At 41.6% G+C, this 15,172-nt stretch overlaps 1 protein-coding gene and 1 long non-coding RNA gene across 4 annotated transcripts in view; one reads left to right on the plus strand and one right to left on the minus strand.

Moving 5' to 3' along the window:
• The window catches only part of ABCB11 (ATP binding cassette subfamily B member 11), an 80,171-nt gene that overhangs the window by 35,652 nt on the left and 29,347 nt on the right, over positions 1–15,172 (minus strand). Inside the window, exons 1-7 of one of the 3 annotated variants that reach the window (XM_081023366.1) lie at positions 12,034–12,158; positions 9,642–9,736; positions 8,592–8,613; positions 4,966–5,019; positions 3,345–3,387; positions 2,130–2,371; positions 599–686 (exon numbers count right to left, since the gene is read on the minus strand). In XM_081023366.1, coding sequence (XP_080879492.1) covers positions 599–686; positions 2,130–2,371; positions 3,345–3,387; positions 4,966–5,019; positions 8,592–8,613; positions 9,642–9,717 — 525 coding nt within the window. In that variant the 5' untranslated portion in view covers positions 9,718–9,736; positions 12,034–12,158. Of the gene's footprint in view, positions 1–598; positions 687–2,129; positions 2,372–3,344; positions 3,388–4,965; positions 5,020–8,591; positions 8,614–9,641; positions 9,737–12,033; positions 12,159–15,172 lie in introns of those variants that run through there. The other 2 variants (XM_081023367.1, XM_081023368.1) reach the window with 2 other exon arrangements.
• On the plus strand, positions 151–3,795 carry LOC308458464. The gene is made up of 2 exons (XR_013977443.1): positions 151–300; positions 3,450–3,795. It is a non-coding gene; the product is annotated as an uncharacterized lncRNA (long non-coding RNA).

Raw genomic sequence — 15,172 nt, forward strand, 5'->3', positions numbered from 1 at the left:
ATGACATGGAGCATGGGAACAAATCTCAGGCTTACAAACCTACTCCAGTAGGGCTACTAAACACATGGACATGTATATAACTGGATCTGGATCATCACCATGAGACAGCAGCATAAAAATTGCCTCACAATGCCCATAGCTGAAGGATTCCAGTCAACAAATGTCCACAGGAAGTTGGGAGGGATGAATGGGAACACAAGGCAGGGCCTTCTGGGTGGCTGCACTCCAAACTGGAAATGCCCTGTGACTGTGTCCCAACTGTGGAGAAAGGAGTTTAGCTGCCTTTTTGTTGTTTTTCAGGTGAGTGCCACTGACATTAAGCCATTTTCTATTGTGGAAAACAATACGAGGAAGTAAATAATAATACAGTGGTACCTCAGGTTAAGTACTTAATTTGTTCCGGAGGTCCGTACTTAACCTGAAACTGTTCTTAACCTGAAGCACCACTTTAGCTAATGGGGCCTCCTGCTGCTGCCGCGCCGCTGGAGCCCGATTTCTGTTCTCATCCTGAAGCAAGTTCTTAACCTGAAGCACTATTTCTGGGTTAATGGAGTCTGTAACCTGAAGCGTATGTAACCTGAGGTACCACTGTACTGACCTGGAAGTATGCCAGCACAAGCACTGCACAGCCTATTCCCCCATAGTAACTTGCAAAATAACTCATTTCCGTTTCAATGTCCAGCAACCTGAAAGATAAAGAAAGAATTAAAGAAGATATATGACCTTGGTAAATCAGTCCATCTTGAATCGATGTGCCTGCAGGCAAAATTAATATGAGAAATAATGTAACTTCATTAGCAGCTAGATGAACTTATTTCCATTGTTCTTTTCCCTCAGTTAATATTTGGGTATGAATTCAGAAAGGGCAGAGTAATGGATTATAGTGAAAACAAAAAACTGACTTTCCAAAATAATATGCACTGTAAGTAGCAGACAGTCTGACAAAATAGGTCCACCATATTCTCCATTAATATTAATAACAACAACATATCATTTATATGCCACACATCTGAATGGGTTGCCTCAGCCACTCTGGGTGGCTTCCAACAAATTATAAAACCTCAGTAAAACATCAAACATTAAAAGCATTAAATGCTAACTGGTTGATGTGTAATTCAACAAGGGCAAAACAAAGAAGGAATATTAGTTATTGTTCAACATTTGCATAAACTGATCCAGTTTCAAACTATTTCCTTGTGGAAGACTAATGATGCAATCTATGCACATATACCTGGAAGCAAGTCCTATTCCATATAGTGGGACTTACTTTTATGTAAACATGCGTAAGAGTGCTGAATCTGAACCACTGCCAAAAAAAACCAGTGCTTAGGTGGGACAAGTGAATCAACCTTAAGTTACCTCAATTATCTTTGGCCCTGAAATCCAAGTACTCAACCACTATTGACTTGTGGGTTGCAGCTACAACTTTTGAAGCCAAAGGACAATTACCTTTGTGTGATTTCCTGTTGAAATTGTGCACAATACTGTAGTTCTAAATGCCAAAAGTAAAGATATATCTTTCTTTTTCTTTTTTTTACTTCTACAGAACCAGGGCAGTACAAAGCAAATCTTAGAAAAATGACTGACGAATTTATATTTTTACACGTTCTAGTAAGAGCCAGCAGTTGGCAAAGCTGGCTAGACTCAATGGTAGGGGAAGCATAAATTAAAATGAGCAATTATCAGCCAGGAAATGAACAAAGTAGCAACACACCCAGCTCTGGAGAGGAGATGACATTAGTCCAACTGAGATAGGACATGGTATGGGAATATTATTTAAGGCATGGGGTTTGCAAAACTACAGAGCCAACGCCCAGTGGTGTAATCACACATATATGAAGGCAGGCTGGTAAACTGACCTGGAGTATCATTGGTTTGTCTTCTGTGCAAGAATGCAGGAGATTTCAGACAATGTCATTTAATAACAGGGGAGATAAAATGCTTTGCTCATTTGCAAGGTTTATAAATATCGAAATATTGAAATATTACTGTAAGGTTATGTCCAGCCTCTACTCATAGTCGACCTGATGAAACTAATGAACCCAAGTTAGTCATGTTCTTTAACTTCAATGGGGCTACTCTGAGTAGTATTAGCACCGGACACAATGCAAAATGTCTTGTTCACTTACCCACAACTCACTGGTGTATTATTGTCGTTTTGATGATAGGAACTGTTGATCCACACTATAGTGTTATTCACACATCCTTTGTTTGGGTCACTAAGCTCTTGCTTCTCGATATCATATTGAATAAATGTGTCTGTCATCACCCCAAAGACAATCAACATGGCTGGCTGGGCAGCTCCATGAAGAGCAGCGCAGATGCCACCGAAAACCATCATCAGTTTCTCAGATGAAGAAGCAAATCTAAACTTTAAGTGGGGGGAAACAGACAAAGAGCATTCACACAAAAATTATGCATCGCTCCTTTGTATATGAATGTTCCAATTGTTTTTCTTACTAACAATGGCTGAAACCCAAGGCTGTTGCTTCACTGGCAGAATGGCTTTGATCCACAGAGGTGGCCACTAAAATAAACGGAAGTTGTTTTCCCACCCCACCTTCCTGCTACAGTCCCTTGAGAACTGAAAATCTGTTGCAGAAGCTTGTAGGACCCTCTAGATAAGTGTGGAAGAAGGCACAAGGGTTGTGTATGGAAGAGAGATATCAGTGCAAATCACCTCCCTTCTTTTGCATTAATAGATGCTCTTCTGAGTCAAAAGCCACTCCATGAGTGGAACTATAGCACTGGATTTCACCCAGGTGGCGCTGTGGGTTAAACCACAGAGCCTAGGACTTGCCAGTCAGAAGGTCAGCAGTTCGAATCCCCGTGACGGGGTGAGCTCCCGTTGCTCGGTCCCAGCTCCTGCCCACCTAGCAGTTTGAAAGCACGTCACGTGCAAGTAGATAAATAGGTCCCGCTCCGGTGGGAAGGTAAACGGCGTTTCCGTGTGCTGCTCTGGTTCACCAGAAGCAGCTTAGTCATGCTGGCCACAAGACCCAGAAACTGTACGCCAGCTCCCTCGGCCAATAAAGCAAGATGAGCGCCGCAACCCCAGAGTCAGTCAAGACTGGACCTAATGGTCAGGGGTCCCTTTACCTTTACCTTTAATGCTAAGCTCCACCATTCCTTCTTGGAGTAACGACATGCACCACCTTCACAGTGAACATCAGGCTCCCCATAACAGTTTTGGAAAAACAAAATACAAAGCTGTCTCCATTTGTACTTGAATCTCCAAAGGGGTAGTTGCGATTATGACGACCCTATAAGCTGGGAATCTGACCACCCTGATCTATAGAACCACAGCAGATATATGAAGTGGTGAAAAGCAACAATTTTATTACCAACTCAAAGAAGCCAACTCGAATCTCATTCTTCTCTGATGTCCTGTTTAAAAAAGAAAGAAAGCAAAATGTGTTGTATTATGAAAATTGTATTCTTTCCCCCAGATATGCTAGGAATCAAATTCCTTTTGTTGTATTGCCTGATGGAAGAACCTCTTCACAGTGCCAAAGAAGTCTATGTGTAAAGGCAGCTCCATCCTACCACCAGCAGCCTCTTCCCCCCACCATTGAATCAATCCAAGACAGTCAAGAATTCTCCAATATTTTCACACACACACTGCGTTCTTGAGAAATACAGTTTCACGGCATGTTCCCTAAGTGGTGTTTTACAGATGCTGGACTACAGGAGCATATCTCAAAAGCCCCCCTCATGTAATCAATATTGACTGGTGTTATAACAAAACATTTGCAAAAATAGCATATAAAAGTTTGCTGTAACGCCCTTTTCTGACTTCTGTGAAAGAATGTGCTTTCCTTGACAAATTAAAGGAGACTCTTGTTATTCTAGATCCAGCCACAACTGAAACCTATTTTAGGCCCCAAAAGAAGAAGAGTGAGCATAGTACAGAAGGCAAGGCGGTTCTTGGAACAATGAGGCAGAGATGGGAGAGGCTGGCAGATTAATCTGAGGGATAAATTTGTGCTGCCTGAAGAGTTACAAGCTGTGGTTTGGTATTGCTGTCATTGAACCACCCATATACTTGCACGGCATCAATACTTGCATTGAAAACACAAACACACACACACACCCAATATATTCTAACAGAATTTACCACACATTATGCACCAATCTGTATTGCCCTGCCCAATGATGAAGCGAATCTTCTGCACGTGAGCAGAAATATTACATAGAAGCAGGGCTCCGAGCCCCCCCGCCAGAATTCAGCTCCGGCCCCTCTCAGGTGGGCGCCATTGCCATTATAAGAGAACAAGGGAGGTGTTAATAGTGAGTTCCAGCACTTTTCCCCCCCTAGAAAAATAGCACTTGGTAGAAGGGAAGTGGAAAAGAATCTTATTGCCACCATAGATCTGGATGATACAGATGATTAAAGTATTAAGTTGTTGGTTACACACACACACACACACACACACACCATGGTAAATGATTACCTGTCTTACACAGTGGCATGAAGTGGGTCTTGTGAGGTACAAAGTGAGGTATGTGAGTGCATGCTGGGGTCTTTGTAAAGAAGTAAGGAGTTTCTAGAAATGGGTTCATGCTGGGTTATTACATTTCGGGACTGACATGTTGCATTTCTTTATTACATAAGAGCCCCACAAGATCAGAGCAAAGGCCAGATCTAGTCCAGTTTCCAAAAGATACATTTGGGGAGCCCACAAACAGGACACAAGGGGGCAATAACCTTTTCTCACACACAGTTCCTCCCCATCATGATCCTGGCCACAGTTTACAACCATTATGGCTAGCACCCAGTTAATAGCCCTAGCCTCCGCGAATTATTTGTCTAATCCCATTTGAAAACTGTCTGAAGGATGGCTGTCAGCACATCTTGTCCCAGAGATTTTGCCTCCTTTACCACCCTCTGTCACTCCTGCAAAGTTTAGCAGAATGAACGGGCCCAGCAATTATCCTGATAGAAGAGTAACCAGCTTAACTTACTTGTTCCCTTTTGTATTGTTCTTTGAAGAAGTTTCCTTTTTATTATGGAAATACCTGTGAAAGGCAAGGCAATATCCATGTGAGTACTCTTAAGGGGCCTATTCCCATGCACTTCCATTCAAATTTATTTTATCTATCAAAATGTATGTTATCATCTTGGGACATTGTTATGGCTTCAGTTGCAACAAGATCATCATTTTGAAAAGAGGCATTTGAAATACAAGGAACTGGACTTTATTTTTAACAGACTTGAAACCTGCCCCCTTAAAAAGTAGATTACAACAAAGGTTCTAAAAAGCTCTATTCCTTCAACAGGTCTGATTTTTGTGCCCTTCTGATACCATTAGTCCCCAGGACAGCCCATCCCCATTGCTGTTCTCTTCACATTTCTACACCGATTTATGACTGTAAAAAATAATTCTCATGAAAATGCACCTGCATTTTAGTGCAAATTTCTCCTAATGAACACATTTTTGTATGCAGTTTTGACTTAAATACATATTTTCCCAAGCATTTCCCCAATATATAATGCATTTTTGCATGCTATTTTCTCTAATATTCATCCATTTTTATGACATTTCCCCCCTAATTCATGCATTTTTGTACACTGAATAGAAAAATTCAAGAAAGGTCAAATTTCAAGTATGGCTGCATTTCAGTTCATGTATTTGTTGGGGAAGAGTGAATTGGAATGTATCTCATTAAAATGCAAACAAAATCAAATTTCTCTTCCATTCCTACAAGGAAGGCAGTGCTAGCGGAACTCTTAAAGGAAAGGAGTAAGAATTCTTTAATGCACCATTAATTTTAAGGTTGGGACTGTCTGGCTTAATGCTGAGGCTCAGAGGATCTTCAAAGGTACATGATGTGAGAGTGTTTGAGGCAGTTCTGGTTATAGGATCATAAGCTGTGTCTTATCCTATATATCTTAATATTCCACCTCATTGCTTCATCTGGCTGCACTCCCACAGGAAAAATTTCGTATAGTGCTATAACAATGAGATAAGAATATAACAGGGGATGGCACCCTTCCCAGACCCTGCTAATCCCATAATTGGTCCACTATAGTATAAAGAGCATTAACTATCCTGTTGGATAGCCTGGGTGGATACTTGAAAAATCAGTATTGTTCAGAAGGGAGAGAGAGTTTGATTTACTCCTTAGAGGCCTAGGTTCCTCTTGTACTCCCTGAGTGGCCTCAGGCAAGTCCTCACAGTCTTAGCTGCCATCAAGAATTACACATGAATAATGCCTACAGGTCTCTGTGCTTTTCCTAGGAAAAAGCAGCTTTGGGGAAAGGCAGTGTTGAGTGGGGGAAAATGAAGAAGGGTGCTTTATGGTTAACACCTTTCCTTCCTGCTACCTTTCTACCCAAAATCATTACAGCAGAGGTTTTCAACCTTTCTGAGTCCACAGTTCCCTTGACCAACTACATTCTTTCTACAGCACCCCTGTGGGTCTCAGGAGCCCAGTTATGTCACCCCTGGCCCACAGAGCTGGCAGCCTCTCACCCTTTTTTGAACACCCTCCCTTGTGGAGTGTTCCCTCAGCCTCTTTTCCTCTCCCCTCTGCTTGGGAGTCCTCTGGGCAGTCACGGCTGCCGCCCCTAGTCTCTGAGCTGCCCCCCTGCCCCAAAATGCTTCATCACACTGCCCCACAGGGACCTGGGACTTGTCTGTCCATTCCCAACAGCAAAGGCTGGTGGACTGGTTGGCTGGGATCCCTCGCCCGCTTGCTTGCTTACTCGAAGGCCGCCTGAGCTCCTGGCAACCAGCACCCCCTGGCCAGCCCCAGCAGAGCTTGTAGCCAGGGCTGCTGCAACACACAGTCGTACAAGCCTTTGGGAGGCAGAGATGTGAGAGGGCATCAGAGGAGGGAGGGAAGGAAAGAGGGACAGAGGCCAGTGTTGTCCAAGGCACCCCTGACCATCATTCAAGGTACCCCAGGCTGCCATGGCCCATTTGATGAAAACCACTGCATTACAGAGGCAGAGGCAAAACAAAAAACAAAAAACCACACCACCTTGTGGAGTTCCTCAGAAGTGTATTAGTGTCCCTCATTATGCAAATCAGTTAATGGGGCCAACACTTTCCTGAATGATAGCTGTCCTATCTTTACTGGTCTCTTATTGGAATGCTCATCTTTGCCCTCATCTGCACATAACACTAAGCCAAACCATAGTTTAGTGTAAGTGACCAGATTGGCAGAGAAGGCATGTGATTGCTTTTTCATCCCTATCTGCATGGGCCATATCAGGGAGAAGTACCATCCAATTCAGCATAAATTAACCTCTCGTATACAAAGTTCACCTGTACGAACATGAATTTTCAGTTTTGAAGGGCATTGATCATATTGCTATAATGGTTAGGTTACATTATACTGCTGGTAAAAATGGTCAGATCCCAGTCCTTCCAGAATCATAGCTGTCAACATTTCCCTTTTTTAAAGGGAAATTCCCTTATTCCGAATAGGATTCCTCGCAAGAAAAGGGAAAAGTTGACAGTTATGTCCAGAATGCATCTCCACGCTACTCTGAGTTTTGCCTCACCAGAAGGCTTAATTTGAAACTTAAATCCCATTCATGTGTGTACCTGGCACCAAACTTCGTGACAACCAGTTTGAGTGCGGTTCTGAGCTGTGAAAACATATGTAAAGGCTTGGTGTTTTCTCTCTCTATTTCCGCATATCTGGAGCCCAGCTCCTCAGAAATTTGCTTAAGGCTATATTCTCTCATCAACTGTATAGTGATACAGCAGGCAAGTTTCTATTTTAAGACATATTAGTTTTGCTTTCACCAAATTATAGCCTAGTACAAATCTCTTCGTATTTAATTCTGGGGTTTTTTGTTTTATTTTTTGTAAGAGGGTTTTCCAGCAAGAATATTGTATTCTGTTCTAGAATATTCTGTTGTGGCATAGACCACAGCCATGAACCCACACAAAAGTGATTGATTGGCTGTCAGTCAATGTCATATCTAAGGAAAGCAGCCAGAGTGGAAAATATTTGCACATGGAATTGTTAATTGTCACATCATGCCATGAAACCTGTGAATAGCTCCAACCTGCATTGTAAAAGGAATTGATTGAAATAGTAGCATTTTCTTCTGGTATTCTGTTATTGCATATTGTGTTCTGAATTTTTGCTTAACTCATACCAGTTGCATAATATTAGAGCTTAGAAAATTGAAGTGGCTGCATTTCCTATGTTGCAAACACACCAATGAATTATGAAAACTGCTTTCTAGGCATCAAATAAATGAATAGTGTGGATCTTTATACAGCCAAAACTGCACCATCCACTCACAACGGGGAAAGTATCAGCAGGCTCAAGAGATCCCTCCCCCCACGAAGTACCAAAGAGGTGCAAAAAATATTTTTTTTGGGGGGGGGGAGTTCAATGAAGAGGGCAAAACCAACAAAACAGACAAATGAGGTCTGCGCATGCTCAGTAGTCACAGAATGTTCCTTGACAGTTGAAGGAAGGAGAGGGTGTAAAACAAGGAGAGGGGAAATGGAATGAGGCATGGCTGGCTAAAATCCAGAACAGAAGGACTCTCTACACTGCAACATTTTGTTGCATGTCCTACTTGTGCAACCAAATACTTTGTAAATATCTGCATTACTTACTCTGGTTTGCAGATGCCGTTATCTGGTGGGGAAAACAAACAAACAAACACATTCTATAGTTAGCATTCTTTGAAAATTAATCCACACACACATACAAAGCCATTTTAATTACCGTATGTACAGGCAGTGTTTGATTAAAGAGAACTCAAAGAGTTCGTACAAAAATCCCAGTAAGATCCAAAATGGACCAAATTGGAATGATTCATGTTGGAGATCTGATTCTACAAACCAGTTCCCAAAACAGGTTCAGGAAATGGAAAGAGACATAACTTAGTGGTGGAGCCAATGTTTTGCATGCAGAAGATCCCACAGAATTGTATCATCTTGCCATTGCTAACCGAAGAATGACTATGTTCAGGCACAGGAGTGCTTGTATGTCAAGGTCAGAACAAGGCTCTGTTTTTGTTTTTTAAGATGCTTCTATTATTACAAAACACTGGGAAAATTCCCGCTATATTAAAATGGCCGCTGTATTTTATTATGTATGTGTATTTATCCAGGCTCCTATTCCACTTCGGAATAAGTTAAAAAGTAACTCTGAAACAACATAAAATAATAAGCATGATATTACTGGGGGGGGGGGGTCAATCTAATGCAGAAAATACCACATCAAGATGGGGCAGCTGGTTGCCCCATTTCAAAATTCTGAGACTTAATCTTGCCTGCTCATCACCTCTGCTGCTACCTCTTCCTCCTTCTCCAGCTAAGAAAGGTAGCACTCCGCATCCAAGATCCTGAGATGCTCAAAAAGAGAATATCAGTCTTGGGACCAACCACAACCCCTGCAAACTGGTCTATTGCACACTGGAACTTGGGGAAGAGGACAATCCTCTTGAGCTGCATATCCTCCTTCCACATTATGCCAGATAATTTGTTAACTTTTCCACCCAGAGGAAGAGGAGGAGTTAGCAGTAGTGAGTGGGCAAGCAAATACTCCCCCCCCCAAAAAAAACCCCCACGAGCTTGGGATGATATGAGGAAATGGGTCTTGAAGAGATTTACAGACATGTGCCTAAAGTCAAGAGGTATATAAAATGGAAAACATCATACGTGATTCTTCCGGCTCAAAGCCATAGTTGTCTTCTCCGATTTTCTTAATACTGCGCAAAGTAACTGGCTCAGGCATGATCTTCCTCTTTACGCTGCTAAATAATGATGATGATAATGATAATAATGTGTCCCAACTTTGCAAACCAAATGACAATTTTCTAAAGCTCTCTTTTGTACTTGTATGGTTTCACTGAGTAAAATGAAATGAAATTCTTCTAAGTCAGTAGGTCCATGGTTCATCTCCACTTTACTTACTTATTTACTTACCCACTTACTTAAAATAAATCTAAGCTTCAGCTAGACAACTTCCAGTATGAGTTACAATTAGTCTTTTTAAAAAAGAAAAAAAAAACGCAGCAATTTACATTGCTAGACAGCTCTATCCCCCCCACCATAACTAAATGGTGGCAGTGGTCTAAATATTTTGATGGGGCCCTGGGGTAACTGTTGCTGAAAAATAAAGTGAAGGCCTTCATTTGCACCCTTACCTAAGCCTCAGAATATTCCACCCCTCATGCAGAATAGTCTGAATATAAGGCCAACCCTATCATGTGACAGAGGGAGGCAGCTGCCTCGGGCAACAGATTTTGGGTGTCATGAAAAGCAGCAAATTTTTACCCATTTAATTAATTATTGCTGCATTTTTATTTATTTTTTTACCACCTGATAGCGGCATTTATGTAATTGTGAAGAGATAACTCAATGGAGGTCAAGGGGGAGTATTTTGCTGCTCTGCCTCAGGTAGCCCTGCCCGAATAACTGCCGTTGTAGAAAATTGTATCTCCTTTGCCCAGTATCTATTGGGTGTTCTTGATAGTCAAATTCCTCTTCAGTTCATTATTAGCTTCCACTTTAGGAACCCTCTTTGACTGAGATTGCAGGGCAGGAAAGTAAAGCATAAATGTAATATTTACTCCCTCTGCTCAGTTCTTCCCTCATCAAGGCCTTTTGCAGGCGGCTTAGTGCAACAGTTATTATCATTGTTCTTTATTAAATTTATTAGGGGGTTTTTTTGCCATGGCAACGCAAAGCAACTTACAGTATTTTTAAAATTTTAAACACACACACACATTAAAGTTACCATTAAAAAAACCTAAAAGACCATTCTATTTTTTTTAAAAAAACACTAGATTAAAACATCCCACTCATACAAAAAAGGCCATAGATAATTAAAAACCAAAGGCCTGATGTCTAAAGATACAGTGGTACCTCAGGTTAAGTATTTAATTCGTTCCGGAGGTCCGTACTTAACCTGAAACTGTTCTTAACCTGAAGCACCACTTTAGCTAATGGGGCCTCCCGCTGCCACCGCGCCGCCGGTGCACGATTTCTGTTCTCATCCTGAAGCAAAGTTCTTAACCTGAAGCACTATTTCTGGGTTAGCAGAGTCTGTAACCTGAAGCATATGTAACCTGAAGCGTATGTAACCTGAGGTACCACTGTATGTAACAGCAGTTTCACCAGCTTGCAGATCTGCCTGTAGCTACCCTGACCTAAGACATTTCCTGTGCCTTTAAGGTTTAAATTCTATGCACTCTTACATGGGAGAAGTAAGTGGGTAAGTAGAAGGAAGAATCGCAGCAGAAGTCACTTAGACCACTTCAGTCCTGAAGTGATAGGCAAAAACATACTTAAGTATTGCACAGAAGGGAAAATTCAATTAAGGGTACAGCAGCCACCCCAGGATTCATAATCAGCATAAAAACAGAGACCTGACTTGTCCCCCTCCCCAACCACCCCCCCATTAACAAATGGTCTTTGCTCTTCTATAGGAATTTTGAGTTGTGTTAGCGAAGAACAGCAGCAACATCATCATCACCATTGTAATAAAATAACAGTTTAAGACAATGACTTTAAGTAGGCTTTTAAAGAACACTCATGCTTACAAGAATAAATATTTGTTCCCAGTAGGAAAAAGAGTAGCTGCAGTGTATTATATCAGAAAACTGTTGCAAGAAGGAAGAGATATCAACATATTCCAGTTCTGCTGTTCCAATCCAATTTAGATTCCTCCTTCCCAACACACATCTCTGCTTTTAAATAAAACTTAAAATATCAAGACATGCAGTCATGGATCTCCTATATCTGTTTGGCCATAAAATACTCTGAAAACGTCTTCAGTTAATATAGCAAATTCATCTTGTGCCCAGGAGTATTTGAAATAGTTATTTCAAATTATTACTTATTCTATAACCTAGTAAAACAAGAGTTTCAGAAAAAAGCAGCTTAGCTTAACACTTTTCACAGAATGTTCCTTTATTTCCTTAATTACTGTTAAGACCATTACAATCTAGTCACAGTATATTTTGTAATTTATTGAAGTTGCTGAGGTGCATGTTCTTATTGTTTTATCCAAAGCTAACATTGTAATAATACATATATTTTTCCTCACCAGTTGAAGTAAAAAGAGGAAGAAACAGAGAAAAAAGCTCCAAGGATCCTATGGAGTGAAATTAGTCAACAGTTTGTACATCCATTTTCAACACCCATCAGCTTTCAATGTAGTAACCCATTTATCAAGAGTTAAGCCTCTAAGTAGTCAGAGACTATTTACACAAAGGTCAGTAACCGAGTGGTCCTCAGAGTTCATTGACATTCAGTGTAGAATTTTAACTTGAGTAAAATTATCATACAGCTGAACAGCAAAATGAGAAAATAGAAATCTTTGAAAAACTACACAGAAAACAAAAACAAATGTCTTATGCAGTCTCAGAAAGGTAACATTATAATAATTCTTGATTAAAGGTCAACAATGAAGTCTTATGTATGTGGAATGGGTACAAAAATCACTTTGAAAGTCCATCTCTAAATCTGAAGCTAAAAATCTTTGTTCCTTTTCCAAAATTTGCACAACATTCATTCTTTATCTTTCTCAGCTGGAGGCTAAGCAGCTAACTAGCCAGAAAAGCTTCACAAAGTTCCCCTTTGATTCGACCTAGGCTAGAAGCATTTTTGAAAGCTTTCTAGAGAAGTCATTTATGGGTTCACCACCCACAGCAACGTTTGACGGAAGCAGTAAGAGGTCTTCTTTGGCGTGAATAGCAGAAACCCCTTCTGGAGCTCATGGAGCCCTAATGGAGACATTACCAATTAGGAGCCAACAACAAAAGCTCTGAGCTATATGTGTATCATCAGTGTGTTGCCAATACACAGGTGATCCTTCATTTGATCGCTGAACATTGGTGTGTAATGCAACTGGACGCCGATAACAGCTGGTGCAACCACAGTTTAAGCATCTTAATTCACCTGTCATCTTTCTAATCTTTTCTATTAAATTCACAGCTTCTCTGCAATTTTAATTACTGGCTTTCAGAATTAAAGAGTCAGGTGTGTAGCTGATCATGTTGGGATCCACCTTTCACACTTCAGTTATACACTAGATGAGCAAGTTTTATAATTTATTCTAATGGGTCCTAAAGTTGCCCCTCTTTGGGGACATACGTAGTCTATGGTATCCCATGGGTGTTTTGGGAGGGTACTCACTTTGTGAGGCAAACTTGCAGTGGGTCTGCCCTATTGCCAGGGAGCAACAGGACTCAGGGTAACTCCAACAGTGGTATTTATTTGCAACAGGGTGAGCTCCTGTTGCTCGGACCCAGCTCCTGCCAACCTAGCAGTTCGAAAGCACTCCAAAAAGTGCAAGTAGATAAATAGGTACCACTCTGGCAGGAAGGTAAATGGCGTTTCCATGCGCTGCTCTGGTTTCTCCAGAAGCAGTTTAGTCATGCTGGCCACATGACCTGGAAAAACTGTCTGCGGACAAATCCCGGCTCCCTTGGCCTGTAAAGCGAGATGAGCGCACAACCCCAAAGTTGTTTGCGACTGGACTTAACTGTCAGGGGTCCTTTTTACAAATGAGCTTGGACTTGCTTCACAATAAAGGCAATGCTGTGTGTGTGGTGGTACTCATTGGTACAGAGTACTATCACCTTTCTTTCCCTTTTGGCTACCCATAGCAGACATTTTCTGCTGGCGCCCATGGTGCTTTCATCAACAGATGAATATCAGTGCCTCATTTTTTTAGAAAAGCAAGCAAGCAAGCAAACAAACAAACAAACAAACAAACATAACTAAGTAAAACTAAGGTTCCAACTAGTTCCTGTCACCAAACTGTGGAGGGAGCGACACCTGTGGAGGGAGCCAGGGCAGGCATTTCTATTACAAACCAGACATTTTATATCACCCAATTATCACCACCACCAACTAGTGGCTCTAACGACAGCTGCACTTACTTTGTAACTACAGTGGTACCTCGGGTTACATACGCTTCAGGTTACAGACTCCGCTAACCCAGAAATAGTACCTCGGGTTAAGAACTTTGCTTCAAGATGAGAACAGAAATCGTGCTCCGGCGGTGCGGCGGCAGCAGGAGGCCCATTAGCTAAAGTGGTGCTTCAGGTTAAGAACAGTTTCAGGTTAAGAACGGACCTCCAGAACGAATTAAGTACTTAACCCGAGGTACCACTGTACCATATCCCATCACATTACTCAACTCAGAAATGTTGCAAGGCATGAGATCTAGAGCAAAAGTCGCGGCTGCACTGCTTCCCACAGTTTTATGACATTTGAAAAAGGAAACATGACACACGCAGGAAGCACAGCCTTCCAACAACCAATTAATTCTTAGGAAATGACCTCGTGTAGCAATGGGCTGACATCAGCCTGCTCACTTCAGAAATGACAGTTCTCATCAACAAATATTTGTGTGTGCAGAGAAGAATCATAGCTACATTACCATATATTGTATTGTATTCCTTCTCTTTCTTCCGTCCACCTTTTTCACTTTATTTTGTACCACTGCAAACTTTAAAATATTAATACAGTTGTACCTTGGATCCCAAACGCCTTGGTACTCAGACGCTTTGGTTCCCGAATGCCCGGAAGTGAGTGTTCCAGTTTGAGAACGCTCTTTGGAACCTGGATGTCAGATGGGCCTTCCGCGGCTTCTGATTGGCTGCAGGAACTTCCTGCAGCCAATCAGAAGTCGTGCTTTGGTTTCCAAACATTTTGGAAGTTGAATGGACTGCCAGAACAGGTTCCATTTGACTTCCGAGGTACATCTGTACTAATGATATCGTGGAGTTGGCAAAGGTTATACTCTGATACGGCAGTGGTGTCTTGGTGGGAAGTGCTGTAGCTCACTGGTAGAGCATCTACTTTGAAAGTCCCAGGTTCAAACCTTGGCATCTCTAGGGAATGTCTCATCTGGAACCTTGGAGAACTGCTGCCAGTCAGTGAAAACAATATGGAGCTTATACTGGTCTGACTCAGTATAAGGCACCACCCTATATTCTTGTGGTGAATATGGGGAAAAAATGAACACCATGTTGGAAAGTATTTGTTCGAAAGGGAGTGGTATTAAAATGAGAGAACAATCGTTCTCAGGGTGTACACTGGCTGCCAGTCTCCTCACTTACTGCATCAGGTGAAGATTACTTCATTTGATCAGTATTTCTCCCCTACTCTTCAAGTTAAATATAGAATCACGACTGATCACACATTTACCGCATATTCACCAAAGGGAAATAGCT

Source organism: Podarcis pityusensis (genome assembly GCF_964106645.2).
Source record: "Podarcis pityusensis genome assembly, chromosome: 1".
NCBI classification, from domain to species: Eukaryota; Metazoa; Chordata; class Lepidosauria; order Squamata; family Lacertidae; genus Podarcis; species Podarcis pityusensis.